General features: G+C 40.9%; 1 protein-coding gene across 1 annotated transcript; it reads left to right on the top strand.

Annotated features, from left to right (window-relative positions):
• The first annotated feature begins 5,432 nt into the window (after window positions 1-5,432).
• Window positions 5,433-11,551, top strand: MRPS25 (mitochondrial ribosomal protein S25). The gene is made up of 4 exons (XM_030205602.1): window positions 5,433-5,765; window positions 7,113-7,219; window positions 8,172-8,259; window positions 11,161-11,551. Exons 1-4 carry the CDS (start codon window positions 5,632-5,634, stop codon window positions 11,363-11,365), a joined length of 534 nt encoding a protein of 177 aa, XP_030061462.1. The 5' UTR covers window positions 5,433-5,631; the 3' UTR covers window positions 11,366-11,551.
• The last annotated feature ends 363 nt before the right edge of the window (window positions 11,552-11,914 follow it).

Below are 11,914 nucleotides of genomic sequence, written 5' to 3'. Positions count from 1 at the left end.
TCTATCTCTCGCGCTTCACTTGTGGAAACTTGTAGAAGCTTGATCAGATCTCCAAAAACAGTGCCCGCCCGACAGGAGCCTGTTTCGCTATTGTTAGCTTTGTCAAGGGCTATCGGCTTATGTCTATATAGAATAAGGAGAAAAAAACATACTTAATCTACAAGATTGTTGTTAAGTATTAAACATTTTACATACCAAATGAAAATGATGGCGTTAGGTCTCACTTTAACAAAGTTCGATATAGGCAGCATCTGATGAAAAAATGGCGCTGGCGTTCGACTTTTGAATGCCAGAAGCTCCACCTACTGATTATGACGTATGCATCAGCTGTGTGTCCTGTTCCTTAAAAGAAACAGGACCAATGTAATACAGTATTGAGACCATGTGGTTCTAATGTATTGAGATGAATTTCTAGAATAAGCAGCATAAAATAGAATATGACAGAAATGAGAACATATATAGAAATGGAAATTACAATGGAAAGTTGATCAGGGCAGTCTCTCAGTTCTCTGGCATGAGGCCAAGAGCGCTGCACACTGACCAGCCTCCTATCTGGCAGAGAAAGATTATATAGGGTTTCTTTTCCCTTTCAAGACAAAAAAGGGAGCACAAGGGGGAGGGATTCGCTCACCTCCTTAGTTAGCATTTTACAGTCAGTCAGGATCTCTAGTATCAATAAAATACATAGCATCTGTTTACATTCCCTTTGAAGATGCAGTTTGTCTCTTGTCTAACTGTTTTTGGATATTATATCTCTTCTATTCATCTTTACAGCTTTTCTCACACAAGAATATATTTCTCAGAACCTTTGATCTATTTATCTTAGTATATCCCTTTATTCTTATTTTTATTCTAATTCTAAAAAGAGGAGGCAAGATATTCTAATTCTAAAAAGAGGAGGCAAGAGTTAATTACTTTCCTTCTGACAGCCCAGGTCATTCTTATTCTAAAGACAAGAGTTAAAAAACTGCTTCCCTTTAGAGGTGTTACATCTCTCTGTCAGCTCAGACCCTGTGTTTATGTCATAACATAGATCTCCTTGTGTTCAAAGAGATGCATAATAGAACTATTGCTGTTGACTCCAGAGATCTGTCTGTCAGGGAAATATAGTGTTTGATCTAATTGTTCTAGGCAGAGAAAGAAGTCTTCTGCAAGTGTTATTTCCCTCACTGTTACAAGATAAAGTCAATCTCATTTGCTTTGGAAGTAGCCTTATACAAAAGACCTGGGAAAGACTTCTGTCTGCAGTATTCCCTGAGGCCTGACCTTGCTCAATGAGAGAGATTGTGGGCAATCAGGTTTAATCACTTGGCAAGAGGGGTGGTAGAGAGTAAAGTAACTTGCTATTCCAGCAAGCTTTCCCCTGTTTTTAGAAAGAGAAAAACCTCCATTTCTTCCTGTCCAAATATGAGGAATTAATTCTGTATATTAAATAATTGGAGGCCTTCCACCTCCTACAACATCATCAAAGGGAAATCTTGCCCCTCTAAAAAGTGTATGTTGCCATGTTGAACCTGGTGAGATGTCACTTGTAAAGTGGATGCTCTCGCCACACGTTGGCAGGACATAAAGTTATTCTTGCATGTATTTTAGAAAAAGCTCTACATCGTTAGATCCTTTTGTGAAATACTAGCAGAAAATGACACATCCTAATTGGGATGCCTCAATTTCTGTTTCTCTGCTCTGTCTAAAATGGAGCTTGTAACAGCATAGCTATACTTACCGTGCAAAAAGCAGGTACGTTTCACATATTCATACCAAAACGTATAAAAGCAGAAGTTCAGGAATCTGGATGTCCTCTTTTGAAAGGAGCTTCCATGTTTTTCATGGTTTCCATTTAATGTGTTCCTGACAATGTATATGAAGTACATTCCAATGACACATTGCCACCGCCTCTCTTCACCAATCTCTTAAATTTTCAAGTGCTGATATTTCTTGGAAATTCACTGCAGTTTGGGTTGGCAGGTACTGGAATGTTCTTAATATGAACTCTGAAAGGCAGTGGAACTACATGGATCAGCTACCATGTCATTGTGTTATAGTAGGATCTGCCCTAAAGTAGGCAAAGTGGTCAAAAGAACACTCAACACCCCTCCTGGTTTGGATCCCAAAGCACCGAAGCTTATAGAAAATAGGAGATTTCAAGGTTCCATGTTGAGTTGGAAGATAGTAATTTAACAAGTTTACATGTTGCAGTATATACAGGTGTGACTACAAAAGCTAAAGCCATTTTCAGACACATTCCCCCAAGCTGAGAGTATTAAGACTCTCATAGGCTTATTACTGTAAAGTCATGATATCAGAGTATAACCTTGGCACACAAGTCACACCAAGAGTCTCTTATTTTTATGAAGTCTCTTTTACTGAATAAATCACAGATAATTTACTCACAATCAGATGTTCAGAAGTGCTTAGCACAGAGACTCCTTAATCTGAAAGCTGTTGGAGGTGGAGATCTGAGGAGAGATAGTTGAACAGGTAGAAGTGGTTCAAAGCGAGAGAAACTCCAAGATGGCGGCTGAGTAAGACGTCGTGAAGATAGCTCCGCTGTTTGCCGCTCTACTCCTGTAACATTTTTGCCTAGTTTAGTTTGAAACCTTTTAAAAAATATGCCTAAAAGGAGAGGTAGGGCGAGAGCAAGCCCCGTTACTCCCTCCTTACCTAGAGCTGGAACGATGGAGCACTTCCTTCTACCGGGCACATCGTCGGGGACTGTTTCGCTGCTGGAGGGATTAGGGAGAGGTCTCCCGTTCCCCCAGCTTGAACACGAGATATCTTTTAGCCCCGAGACGAGGCTTCCTCCTCCTATGCCGGCTACGACGTCGAACTTGGACCAGAGACCCCTTGGTGCGCAAGTCGCGACGGGGTTTCCTGGCACGGGCCCTGAGTCGGCGCCTGAGAAGCCGAGGATTCCTTCTGTGGAGAACACAGAGGTGAAGAGAGGAGAGATTGTTCCTGTGGAAGAGCTTGGAGCAGTAGGAGGTCAATCAACTTTGCCTACAATTTCAACAATTGATTTTTCAAGTAAGTCGTTTCTACCTGAAAAGCCCCAACAAATAACTTTGGATAATATATGGGAAGCGCTTGTAGGTTTAGAAGCCTCATTTACCCAACAATTTACTCAGTTAAATCAGAAATTCACGTTAGACAATGAAAAGATTTCTGAAATGGACATGATGTTAAAATCTGTGGGCAAGGAAGTTGAAACTAATTCCTCTGCAATTAAAAATTCTCAACAAATACAAATAAATTTAATAAAAGAGAATATGTATCTTCAAAATAGGATTGAAGTACTAGAGAACTACCAGCGTTCAAATGCCCTCAGATTGATAAATTTTCCAAAACAAATTGCTATTTCCCCATTGATAACCTTCAAGCAATATTTAACAGACGCTTTAAAAATTCCAGAAAAATCACATCCACCCATCTCAAAGATTTTCTACATAGAACCATTTCGCAAGAAAGATTCTTTACAAAGGGAGGAAGTTAAAACCCAATCATTGGATTTAAATTTGACTCAGATTATTGAAGGAGACAATGAGGGTCTAACAACAGCAACACTTAAAGTGATTTTCATACTCCAACCGGATAGAGACTGGATTCTTAAACAATTTTTTCTAAATAAGAGACCTGATTTCCTAAATTGCAAGATAAGAATCTACCCGGATGTTTCTAGAAACACTCAGAAGAAAAGACAGGAATTTCTGAAGCTGAGACCAAAAGCAATACAACTTGGAGCCTTATTTTGGCTGAACTTTCCCTGCAAGTGCGTGATAAAACTTGATTCAATTAAATATGTATTTTTTGAGGCTAATCAATTAAACTCTTTTCTTGAGACAAAGTTGAGAGACTTACATCCTCCATTATCAGGAACAATAATAACTTCAACTCCATAAAAATTGTATATTGCTCGGTAATCTTATATCAGCCTCCATTTGTTAAAATTTGAAGTTGTCTTCAAAATTGGAATATTTTCCTGAAAATTGTGATATTCTCCCCTATATAGTGGACTATAGACGAGTAATGATCTTCTTGTTATAAAAATTTTGTTTTTTCTTTCTTTCTTTTAGATGTATCTTTAAGAATTTATCAAGATACTAAATCGTCTTTATCTGTAATCAAGATATTATGCTTGAATATATTTTGAAATGAATAAATAAAAATAAAAAAAAAATAAATAAAAAAAAAAGAAGTGGTTCAAAGCTAGGTGATTGGAATGTGCAATATCTCATTAGGGAGGAGATACTTTCAAGGTGCAAAACATCTAATTTGGTTGCTTGAGGTTTTGGTACTTTAGCAAGAATGACATTTGTAAAAAATAATGGCAAAGAGACTGACATTACTTGAGTGTGTTCAGTCCTCTGTGGAGATATATACACAAGCTAGTTGATGTTTTGTGTATTGGTGAAAAACTTTTTTGGGAATATAAATAAAGTTGGTTTATGAGACTGAAGACTGGGCATCCAAATGGCAGATGACATTTAATGTGAAGAAGTACAAAATGATGCATGTAGGAAAGAGGAACCCAAACTATAAGTGATGCAAGGTTCCACACTAGAAGTCACCGCCTAGGAAAAGGATCTAGGTGTCATCGTTGATAGTTGAAACTCTCTGCTCACTGTGCAGCAGTAGCTAAGAAAACAAATAGAACGTTTGGGATTGTTAAGAAAGGAATGAAAAACAAAACTGCCACTATTATAATTCCAGTTCTATTTGTACATGTGATCCTTTGTATTTTGTGAAGGTTTGTGTTTTGTGTATGTGTCATTTAAAGTTATTTTATGTGTGGTAGTAATGGCAGGTGGGGGCAAGGAGGAGAGAGGATCAGGGACCCCGTCCTTAATTTCTGCCCTGGGCCCTGACATATGTAAAACTCTGCTGACAGGCCTTTGATGTGCACTGGGAGGGGAAGGAAAAGATCTACTAACATCATTGGTAATGTTTTTGTTGTTGGATGCATGGTTATGTTGTGCCTTCCCTTACTTATCCTTTCTATTTTTTTTTTTTTTTTTATTGCCTATTTTAAGATTGTGAGCCGCTTTTTTTCTGGTAAAACTACAGCTGTATATCAAGTTTTAAATAAACAAATACCATTTTCATTTGCAAGGCAGTAGACAAATCTTCCTAGTGTTCTACCCTAGCTGCAGGATCTGGCAAAGTCCATCCCTGCATCTTTGCTTACGATTTCCTATATACCCTGTGCATTCAAGTGCACTAATATAGCAATAGCGAGTACAGGAACCCCGCGAAACTCAAACTCACCCGCCTCTTTTCTAGCGTCAGACCCAGCTGATTGATTGGCTGAAGGAGACAAGTAGGCGGGTGCCTCATAAAACGAGTCACGCAGGCTCAGTTGATTGGCTGTGGTAGGGTTCAGGCCCAGCTGATTAGCTGCAGGTAATGAGGAAGTGGCACCGAGTCGCGGGTCAGTTTGAAGTTACCGAAATCTGTCTTGGTTCCTGCGGAACAGAATGAATCGGTGAGAAGGAACGAGTGGACATTTCTTCCAGTTTCTGAATCCATTCATTGTAGAAATGCCATAATGTTGTCGGGGGGAGGACTACATCTCCCAGCGGCCCTTGCGCGGCCCTGGTTTCCGGTTCCGGGCTTGGGCTTGGGAGAAACGCAGACATGCCGATGAAAGGCAGGTTCCCGATTCGCAGGACGCTGCAGTATCTGCAGAAAGGAGAGATCGTATTCAAAAGCACAGTCAAAGTCATGACGGTCAACTACAACACGCACGGGGAGCTGAGCGAAGGGGCGAGGTATGTAACACGGGGGGGGGGGGTCATTGTGAATGAGGCACAGCTATAACCCACAAACTCCCTCACACTCTGGACACCCCCTGAATGAGGCACATCTATTCCCTGCATTTCCTCAGCATGGGGCACCTCTGCACTCTGGACACTCTCACCATTGGACACCTCTGTACCCTGGGCACCCCCTGAATGAGGCACCTCTATACCCTGCACTTCCTCAGCATGGCGCACCTCTACACTCTGGACACCCTCACCATAGGGCACTACACCCCCTGAATGAGGCACATCTATACCTGCACTTCCTCAGCATGGGGCACCCCCTGAATGAGGCACATCTATACCCCACACTGCCTGAGCAAATAACACTTTTACCATAGCCACCCGCTGAATAAGACACCCTCAAACCCAGTGAATGAGGCACTTCCATACCCCAAACACTGTCTTCATGAGACACTGGCACACCTCAGGTTGCCATCCAGCATGAGGCACATAAATTGCAGCCACTCTAAGTATGAAGCACATAGCCTTAATGCCCTGTATTTGCTGTACCCCTCACTGGAAACAGGTGAGAGAGCCTGATGCCAAGTTTTGGATCGATGAAATTAGAAAAGGTACAAAATGAAAATGATAAAGGGGATGGGGCGACTTCCCTATGACGAAAGGCTAAAGCGGCTAGAACTCTTCAGCTTGGAGAAAAGGGGAGATATGATAGAGGACTATAAAATAATGAGTGGAGTTGAACGGGTAGTTGTGAAGCGTCTGTTTACGCTTTCCAAAAATACAAGGACTAGGGGGCATGCGATGAAGCTGCAAAGTAGAAAATTTAAAACGAATCAGAGAAAATGTTTCTTCACTCAACCTGTAATTAAACTCTGGAATTCATTACCAGCTGATTAGCTTGTTGCATGTAATCTGCTTGAGATCAGCTGCACACCCGCTGTTCCACTATATGCAGTAATTCCTCAAAAATAGAAATGAAGTGTAGTTGTACTTTTTAAAAAATGTATATGTAATGTGCTGACATTTCGAGTATCATATTATTGGTATAATTTAATCTACTTGTTTCCAGTTTTACCTGCTGTACCCCACTTAGGCAAATCTCTTTAAAAAATACAGTTAGTAATAAATTCTAATACATTAATTGTCCAGACACCCTGATTATGTGGTCCCTACATAGTCCAAATACATTTATTTTGGGAGATCTAGAAAATGTTTAAGTTCTGAGAAACCACAAACTTCTCCTAGTGAATTCCAGGGAACCAAAGTGTGCAGTTTAGCTTGAACGTGAACGTTATTTTTTTTTTCACAGGCGATAGACATCACATTTGATGTATCCAAATATTTTACTTTCAGAAAATTTGTTTTCTTCAACATCCCTCAGATCCAGTACAAAAACCCCTGGGTCCAGATTATGATGTTTAAAAACATGACCCCATCATCCTTTCTCAAGTTTTATTTAGGTGGGTGAGCTTTGCTTCTCTTGTCCCTGATGTCAAAGGCTGCTGTTCTTTTTTTTTTTAACCAGTGTGATGCTAAGTTTCTGCCCTGATTTCATGACACTTGTTTAACTTTAGTTGTGAATTTCAAAGAAAAGAAATATGTATATCACATTGCTGGAAGAGCTTTGCATATTTTTTTTTCACCTCTGCTGCTGGTTGCGCACACTGGAAATATTGTGGTCAATCTGCAAAGAGACTTATGGGTAGCAGTATTATCCAGACAGTGCCACTGGCTATCTTTACAGACCACTTCAGTTCTGTCTGGGTAATTCTGGGATAGCCTTGGGGGAGGAGCTGAATTTTTCCAGCCCCACTATCCAAATTCCTATCTCGATAACTCAGGACGACACAAAGACTGTCCAAAATCTGTCTGGATAAGCACCCTGATAGTGGCTGAATATTGTTGCTATCTGGATACTGCTGCTGCTAAGTATCTATAGATTTTTGCTTGAAGTGGCCACTGACCACTGTGGGCTCAATATCAGGAGGTTTATGGATTTGCATCTAGAATGAAAGTATTTGATACTGATCTCTGGCCATCTTTCTGATAGACAACCTTATGAGAGCACATCTTGAGAATTATGTGAAAAGCAATTTGTAATGAAGCTGCCTCTGATTAATTTGCACAGTTTGTTTCTTTAAACTTTTAACAGGTGGGGTATTTTTTTTTTCATAATCCTCTCCAGTACAAGCACATGTGCAAGTTGACAAGATTGACAATGGAGTTGGGAGGGGGGGATGTGTTAAGTTTATAGGATGTAAAGGGATGAGTAAGATGGAAAGGACTGTGAGTTGATAGGATGAAATTGTTGCGTATTAGAATGGACATTGCTTTGGGTCTCTACAAAAAGGCAATTATTAAATGAAAGAAATAAAGCTTTATAATAACCTTTGTCTTCGTGTTACCCATTAGATAGTGGAGAGCAAGTACTGGTCGACATTGAAGATAAAAACAACTGTGACATTGTTCATCATGTGAAAAAAATCCTGGGAAAGAGCGAGTAAGTAAGACAACTCCCCATTCATTGGAACCCCACTGCCCCAGCTAGCGATGTACAGTCTACCAAAATGGAATGTGGCACTCCGTGGGTTTTAGAACATAAGAACGTAAGCGTTGCCATACTGAGTCAGACTGAAGGTTCATCAAGCCCAGTATCCTGTTTCCAACAGTGGCCAACCCAGGTCACAAGTACTTGACAAGATCTGAAAACAGTAAAAGAGACTTTAGGCAACTTATCCTAGAAATAAACAGTGGATTTTCCCAAGTCCATCTTACTAATAGCTTATGGACTTTTCTTGTAGGAACTTGGCCAAACTTATTTTTAAACCCTGCTAGGCTAGCTTCTTTTACCACATTCTCTGGCAGTGAATTCCAGAGTTTAATTATAAATTCAGTGAAGTAATAATTTCTCCAATTTGTTTTAAATTTAGTACATAGTAAGCTTCATTGCATGCCCCCCCCCCCCCCCCCCCCCAGTCCTTATATTTTTCGGATAAAGAAGCGATTCATGTCTACCCGTTCCACTCCACTCGGTATTTTACAGACCTCTAGCATACCTCCCATCAGCTGTCTTTTCTCCAAGTTGAAGAGCCCTAGCCGTTTTAGCCTTTTCTCATAGGAAGTTGTCCCATCCTTATCCTACTCTGTACCTTTTCTAATTCCACTATATCTATTTTGAGATGCCGTGACCAAAATTGTAGATACTATGCAGGTTGCACCATGGAGAGATTCAAAGGCATTATATACTCTGTTTTATTCTCTATTCCTTTCCACTGCTGTACACTGAGCAGCGGGTTTCAACGTATCGTCGATGATACCTAGATCCTTTTCCTGGGTGGTGACTCCTAATGGGGATCCTTGCATCACGTAGCTATTGCTTGGCTTCCTCTTTCCTACATGTATCACACTGTACTTGTTCACATTAAATGACAACTTCTATTTGGATGCCCAGTCACCCAATCTCATAAGGCCCTCTTGCAATTTTTTATAATCTTGTGATATAACAACTTTGTGTCATCAGCAAATTTAATCCCAGAAAGCAACAAGGCAAACGATCTGCAAAATCCAACACGGGGAACAAACCAGCAGATCTGTATAATATCCAAAATACTTTATTGAAGATACCGTATGTTAGACAAATGCCCGACACAGGCCGTGTTTCGCCCAACAAAGGGGCTGCGTCAGGGGCTAATTAGTATCTTTCTTAAATAAAAACAAGGCCTTTGACAGCAGACTGTTCCGATTGTTTGGAGACTCAACAGTAGACGCTATTTTGTGCTGCTTATGCTGGGTTTTTTTTTTCAAGAGGATTTTTTTATCCATGATCTGATATGCAATTTTTGTTTTAAGAAAGATACTAATTAGCCCCTGACGCAGCCCCTTTGTTGGGCGAAACACGGCCTGTGTCGGGCATTTGTCTAACATACGGTATCTTCAATAAAGTATTTTGGATATTATACAGATCTGCTGGTTTGTTCTCCACATCAGCAAATTTAATTACTTCATTCGTTCTTCCTGTTCCAGATCATTTATAAATATGTTAAAAAGCAGCAGTCCCAGCACACACCCCTGGGGAGCTCCACTATTTACCCTTCTCCATTCAGAATATTGACCAAGATGTTAAGTTTGGAGTCAGCTGAGTACTTATGACCCAGACTGGCCACTGTTGGAGACAGGATGCTGGGCTGAGTTGTCAGGCTTTTCCTATGTTCATAAGTACTGTTGTTGTTAAAAGCATTCAAGAGAGACAAAAATCCTAAGAAGTGCTACACATTTGAAGCAAAAGGCCAGTGCCAGAGTTAGTTACACCACCAGCTAATAGAGGGATTAAAGTGTTGCTCATTGAAGACAAGGCCCTGGTGGAAAGACTGAACATTTTGCTTTGGTCTTTACTAAGGAGGATGTTGGGGGGGGGGGGGGGGGGCGGAAATCCACACCAAAGCCGCTATTTAATGGTGGTGACTTGAGAGAGAAAAAAAAAAGCAAAGGGCAAGTGAACCTACATTATGTAATAGGGTACAAAATGCAGTTGCAGATCTGATTAGATTTGCTAGGATTAAAATTGTCCATGGTACCTGGAGAGTGGAGGGTGGCCACCCCCTGTTTTTCAAAAGAGCTCCCGCAGCGATTCAGAGAACTGAACACAAGTGGATGAGAGCGAGATAGTCAGGAGAGAGGATGTGCTTCGGTTTATAGGATATAGATGCATGGATGGGCGAAATATGTATGTATTAGAATTTTATGTGATTAGACATTGCTTTGGGTCCTCTACAGAGGCAATTTTTAAATACATAAATATCGTGATGACCTGACATCAGAGCCAGGCAAAACGGTAGAAACTATTGTAAAGAACAAAATGACTGGACCCATAATCATGATTTAATAGGACTGGTGATGCCAACCTGGATAAGTACTACAAACGAGAGCCACACCTGGATGGTCAACAGTGTTATCGGAATAAGCCACTGAAAATCAGGGCAGACTGGCCCAGCACTAACTGAATAACTGTCTGGACATCAGGCTGAATATGGCCCGTGTCTAGTGCTATGGAAATCACTGTGGTTGTTCCACTGAAAGGTGGTATATCAAATCCATGACCCTTTACCCTTTGATACTGACGCTGAATATTCAGATTTAATTTATAGTGGCCAGTGTTTAAAAATCTGCTAAGTGCTCTGACTGAGTATCAGCTGGGCCCTTTTCTTTTAGGGGCAGTGACCCTACCTCTCTGAACCAGGATTTCTTGTCCTTTGTATAAGCACACGACGGATGATCTGGCAAATGAGCTTCCCTTCATGCCTTCCTATAACTGCTCAGGCTCTTAAGCCCTGGAACTAGGTTAAGGCACACACTTGGTATTTGGCATATGTAATTGTGTGCCGTCCCTATCCCTTTCTTACAGGGCTACACTCAAGGCAGAAGAACAAGCAAAAATGATGACGTCCCACCCTGCACACTTTGGACCACGGAAATATTATCAGCGGGAATGCATCTGTGAGGTGGAAGGCCAGGTCCCCTGTCCCAGGCTTGTGCCATTACCAAAGGAACTAACAGGAAAATACAAGGCAGCTCAGAGAGCAGCTGAGAGAGACAGCAGCAAAGCCTGAGCGTAAGTGGACCAGCCCGGTGAGAGGTGCCTCAGCAGGCCACTGTTGGCCCTGATTGTCTGCTGAAAGCAAATGAGGCTGAGGGCACAGGTCTAGGAAAAGCAGAGGTATCGCTACTATGAGTTAAGAGAATTATGTTCCTCATGTCATCCTAAGAAAAGAAGACACATGATCATTTTTCTGATTAAAACGTTTTTAAAAACTATGCGTTTGGGGGGGGGGGGGGGGGGGCGGGGGTTAAAGTTGATTTTCACTTGGGTTATAGATGTGGCACATTTTAGAAATGTGGGTAATAAATTACTCCTAACTGTTTATACTTTGTGTCCTGGCCTTGTCTGTGCAGTCCATTGATGACACTGTGGCCTGAATAACGTAAGGGCCAAAACTACTCTTTCAAACCAAGACTCCTCTCTTCAATTCTTCCATAGAGTATAGAGGATGAGTTTTATTAAAATTTCTTGTATTAAGTAAGTAGGACAAAGTCATACAAGTTCAGCCAGGATTAAAAAATACCACTGCCAACTTTTAGTACCTGGAAAGCAGCGTTTT

Source organism: Microcaecilia unicolor, chromosome 6 (genome assembly GCF_901765095.1).
Source record: "Microcaecilia unicolor chromosome 6, aMicUni1.1, whole genome shotgun sequence".
NCBI lineage: Eukaryota > Metazoa > Chordata > Amphibia > Gymnophiona > Siphonopidae > Microcaecilia > Microcaecilia unicolor.
The sequence above is the reverse complement of the archived record's forward strand: the minus strand, read 5'-3'. Positions and strand labels throughout refer to the sequence as shown.

Coding starts and splice junctions, on each gene's coding strand:
- MRPS25 (XM_030205602.1), top strand. CDS start 5,632: ATGCCGATGAAAGGCAGGTTCCCGATTCGCAGGACGCTGCAGTATCTG. Junction 7,220..8,171: donor CTTTCTCAAGTTTTATTTAG/GTGGGTGAGCTT, acceptor GTTACCCATTAG/ATAGTGGAGAGCAAGTACTG. Junction 8,260..11,160: donor AAAATCCTGGGAAAGAGCGA/GTAAGTAAGACA, acceptor CCTTTCTTACAG/GGCTACACTCAAGGCAGAAG.